Source organism: Mucor velutinosus, assembly GCF_035048745.1.
Source record: "Mucor velutinosus strain NIH1002 chromosome Unknown tig00001564, whole genome shotgun sequence".
NCBI lineage: Eukaryota > Fungi > Mucoromycota > Mucoromycetes > Mucorales > Mucoraceae > Mucor > Mucor velutinosus.
The window spans coordinates 828,218-832,641 of record NW_027041906.1 but is presented as its reverse complement, the minus strand read 5'-3'; the positions used below and the strand labels follow the sequence as shown (position 1 = coordinate 832,641).

Below are 4,424 nucleotides of genomic sequence, written 5' to 3'. Positions count from 1 at the left end.
ATACCTTAATCTTTATAGACAGTTGTAGCCCTTCTGGCACAACATTGCCCCCCCAGATTCAGGTACTTCTTGTGGACATTTCGTAATCCCAGATTACAAAACATCATGACAATATAGCACATAAAGCACTTTCCAATAAATAATTACCAAATGACACTGCATCCGAGATCAGTCAGTAAAAACCTTGTGTAAAAACCTTTCATAGGACAAAAATGTAAGGAAAAGACTTGATCCCATCATGCTAGTAGCCATTTAAGACCTGTTTGATCTACCACTCTGACCAATTTCGCGAGTAGTAGGAGTTCGCCAGTTAACTGTTTGAGGAGCTAACCTACGTTTACCAGCAGCCTTTGCACCTTCTCTTCGAGCCCAATACAACTCAATGTGTTTGGCCGAATCAAAGTTTTTCACAGGCTCCCAAGTATCTTCACTAGGATCATCGAACCCTTTCCATTTTACCTTATACTCATAGTTACCAGGAGATCCTCTATGATCAATCACAGCTTGAATTTCGTAATGCTCTGCAGAGAATTCATCAATTGTGATTGGCTGAGGATTCGCAGCGACTTGGTACTTGATATGATGGGTAGGCACATCTCGACTAAGGAGTGCACCCGTCTTGTCAGCCAGCACATAGGAACCTTTATCGGTTATACTACGAATCAAATAAGGTCCTTCATACCGTTCATCTAACTTATTTTGACGATGAACATTTTTAATCATAACCTTACTACCAATAGGATAGGGTTCGGCAATGACCTTATGTTTCTTCGCAAAGTTAGCATGATCAGCATTTTGTGTATCCACAATACGCTTAGAAATAGCCGGGATAAGAACATCTTGTACAAAACGGTATCGTTTGTCAATGAGTCTGTTATCAGCTTTCTCCAAACGTTTGGAATAGTCCACCTTTGAGTAATCAGCCAGACCATTTGGTTGACGATTAAACAAAAGTGTATACGGACGAGATTTATGTAACCGAGCATACTTGACATTGATGCAGTAATTCACCCACGGAATGAAGTGCTCCCATTGATCCCTCTTACCTTTTAACAACTTGATAGTCGTTAACTTACATATTTTGATAAATGACTCAGAAACCGAGTTACCCAATGGATTGTACCCTAATGACAGGCGATGGTCTATCCCACTGATGTCCATCATAGCACGGACCACCTCATTTATCCATTCCAGGCCTCTGTCTGAAGTCAACTTGATTGGCCATCCAAAAAGTGAGAAAACTTGAAGCATTTCCCTGGCAATTGTCGTAGCCTTCTTGTCTGGAATGCATCTTATCACAGTAAATCTCGTAAAGTAATCAGTAAGGACAAATAGAAAGTTGCTGCCGAAAGAGCTAGTAACATCCATATCACCGAGATCCATGCACCAATGATCCAAAGGTTGGGCTGCATTGACACTACGGAAAGGATGATATCCCTCTCTAGCGATATTGTACCTGTTACACTCGTCACAATCAGCTAATATTCTTTCTATGTCTTTCCGAATGTTCACCCAGCGAAACCCTTCATGATGAATTGCAGTTTCAACATGTTTGATCCCAAAATGTCCAACCAGATGCTGAGCAATGATCATATTGTCTCTTTCATTAGCAGGAGGAGTGATATAGTCAGCAAACCTAAGCGTACGCAATATGAATTCCTTTTGCTTTTGCGAGACAGCTGTGGTGGTGCCATCTTTGATAAGAGTAGCGTTTACCGCAGTGCGTGCATGGTTGCTAAAAGAATTAGATCGTAACGCCTTAGTTGTCTTGACCAAAGTACGTTTCATTGGAGGCGAAGGTGTGACAACCTTGACTTTGTTTTTGGAACCCTTTTTCTTTCTCTTTACACTTTCACCACCATCAGCATAGTACCTGCCCCCCAGAAGATGTCGTGCTGAAGCATCAGCATCCGAATCTTCGTAAAGTCGAGATAAAGCATCAGGAATTACGTTAAGGACACCGGGCAAATGCACAATATCGAAAGTATAAGAAAAAATGGTCTCCCACCATCCAAGCATGAGTGCATTGGGGACTTCCTGTGTATTCAAGTAGATCAGACTCTTATGGTCCGTATGTAAGGTAAACTCTCGCATATACAGAAAACGATGAAACTTAACCAAGGCATAGCAAATCCCTAGCAATTCCCTTTTCGTAGTACTGTAGTTGCGCTCAGAAACAGACAATTTACGAGATACGAGACCTACATATCGAATTTCATCGTTGACCACTTGATATAAAACCGCGCCAAGAGCAGTTAAACTAGCATCAGTAGCCAAGTGAAATCGAATCGAAAAATCAGGAGGTGACAGCACAAGTGCCATCGTAAGTGCATCCTTCAAGTCGGCAATCGCTTTTGTATGAGACTCATTCCAAACATCTGTTAGATCTTTGTACTGTTTCAAGCTATCAAGATCTCGAGTCAGACGAGAATAACATGGAATGGCAGCACGAAAGTACGACATTAAACCCAAGAAAGATGCCAATTGACGACCAGTGGTAATAGCCGGCCAATCTGCAATGTTGGTAAGTTTTCTACCGTCAGGCAGTAATTTACCATTAATAACACTCCATCCCAAGAGATAAATACTACGCTGAGCAAATATATTTTGTAGCGTATCGTCGTCCACAGACATGCTACTCATCTCTTTTTCAAGAAGAATAGACTGGGCACGATTCACCAGGTCAGTATCCTCAAAGATACCATGAGCTTCACTCATCACAGCATCTTGGTCAACATCAACATTGTCACTATCACCAGAAGAAGGAGCAAGGACAACATCATCCACCAATTGTTCAGCAGAGGAGACAGCAGGGGAAGAAGCACCTTTCTCAGCTAACGCACGATCAACACGAGCAGAGAGAAAAGCAGCTTGGATTGCAGCATCCATCGAATGTTTGCCACCACGTTTCTTAGTCATGGCACGCAAAACTTTTTTACCACCATTGCCCTGATGGGTGTTACCACCACCAGTACGAATAGCAGTGTTGCAGTGATGCATCTGCCCCTTTGGTTGAGGACCGTTACATTTGGAGCAAGTCCCTTCAGCAATATGTTCAGCAAATGTTTTGCCAAAACGATTAGCACCAGAACGTGGAGAGTTGGACGAGGGACCATTGGATCTCGACGAAGAGCTACTTTGCAGAGCGTTTCCACTAGAAGAAGGTGCGTACCGAGACTTCTTTGCTTCGTTCGAAACAGGTATGTCAGCAGCGCGTTTTCTTCCATCAAAAACAGAGCCCAAAGATTCTTGACCCGTCTCAATAGCCATCATATCCATCTTGCGCACGAGAGAGGACACATAATCAATGTCATAAAATGACGATTCTGGTGCCTGACTCATAGCAACCATTAGCAACCTAGCGGTAACCTTGGGGAAAGCGTCAAAAAACACCATCGCTACGACACCCTTATCACTGATGTCAGCTCTATTTCTCAACGTCTTAAACCGCTCTACGAAACCATCAACGGATTCTTCGTTTCCTTTAGTACAACGAAGAAACTCCCTAATTCTTTCGAATCTGAGCTGTTCTTTTGGTGTACCGAAACGACCGATGATAGCTCCCTTCAAGGTAGCCCAAGACACAGTGGAGCCAGATGCTTTCACAAACTCATCAAGCCAATTGCGAAGATCGCCGGGAAGACAAGGAGGAAGCAAACGATACCAGTGTTCATCAAGATCAAGCGTGCAACTGCTCAACTTATCGGAAAACCGGCGACAACACTCCTCAATGTTGGCAAAAACTTCTTTTTTTTCATCTTTGACACGTCCAAACCATTGGAACAAAGGAAGATCATCAGGTACAGTTGAACTATTAGCCGCACCTTGACTAACCACTGTTACTTGGGAAGGACTCTGGTTAGGTGTGACCATAGAGAGAGCTTTCTCTATAGCCTCCAAGTTAGAGCACTTCTTTGACAGGGCAGCCTTCAAAGCGTCGACCTCTTCGTCCGACTTGTCCCCACTGTTCGCAACTTCAGCGATCAACCCATGAACCTCCTGACGAAGTCGCTCTACAGCTCCTCCGTACGAAAGCTCGCTTCCAACAGCTTGAACATCTGAACTCTTGTTCTGTTCTGCAGGAGACACAGTAAAATCATTCATAGTCATATTTTCGGTTTAAATTAGATAGGTAGGTTAAAATCTGGAAGATTCTGATTTACACGATCTTAAAAAATGTTAAGCACAAAGAATAAAAGGATTATTATTTGTAGCTTATAAAAAATGTTCAATCTTGTAAAAACAAGAAAAGACTTATTTGAATAAGATCAGACACAAAAACTAAAGATTTATTGATGAAGACAAGAGTTATTCTATTTATACTAAGTTCTGAATGCCAAAGTAGCAATTTATCTTGTACAACGCTTATCACATCTGGTGAACCTCAGTATTTAGATAGCTGAGATGCACTTCACTTATCATAG

At 42.2% G+C, this 4,424-nt stretch overlaps 1 protein-coding gene across 1 annotated transcript; it reads right to left on the bottom strand.

Moving 5' to 3' along the window:
* Positions 1–252: 252 nt before the first annotated feature.
* On the bottom strand, positions 253–4,110 carry ATC70_010545 (uncharacterized protein; the record flags this gene model as incomplete). Its single annotated transcript, XM_064829758.1, has 1 exon — positions 253–4,110. One exon carries the CDS (start codon positions 4,108–4,110, stop codon positions 253–255), a length of 3,858 nt encoding a protein of 1,285 aa, XP_064682260.1.
* Positions 4,111–4,424: the final 314 nt, after the last annotated feature.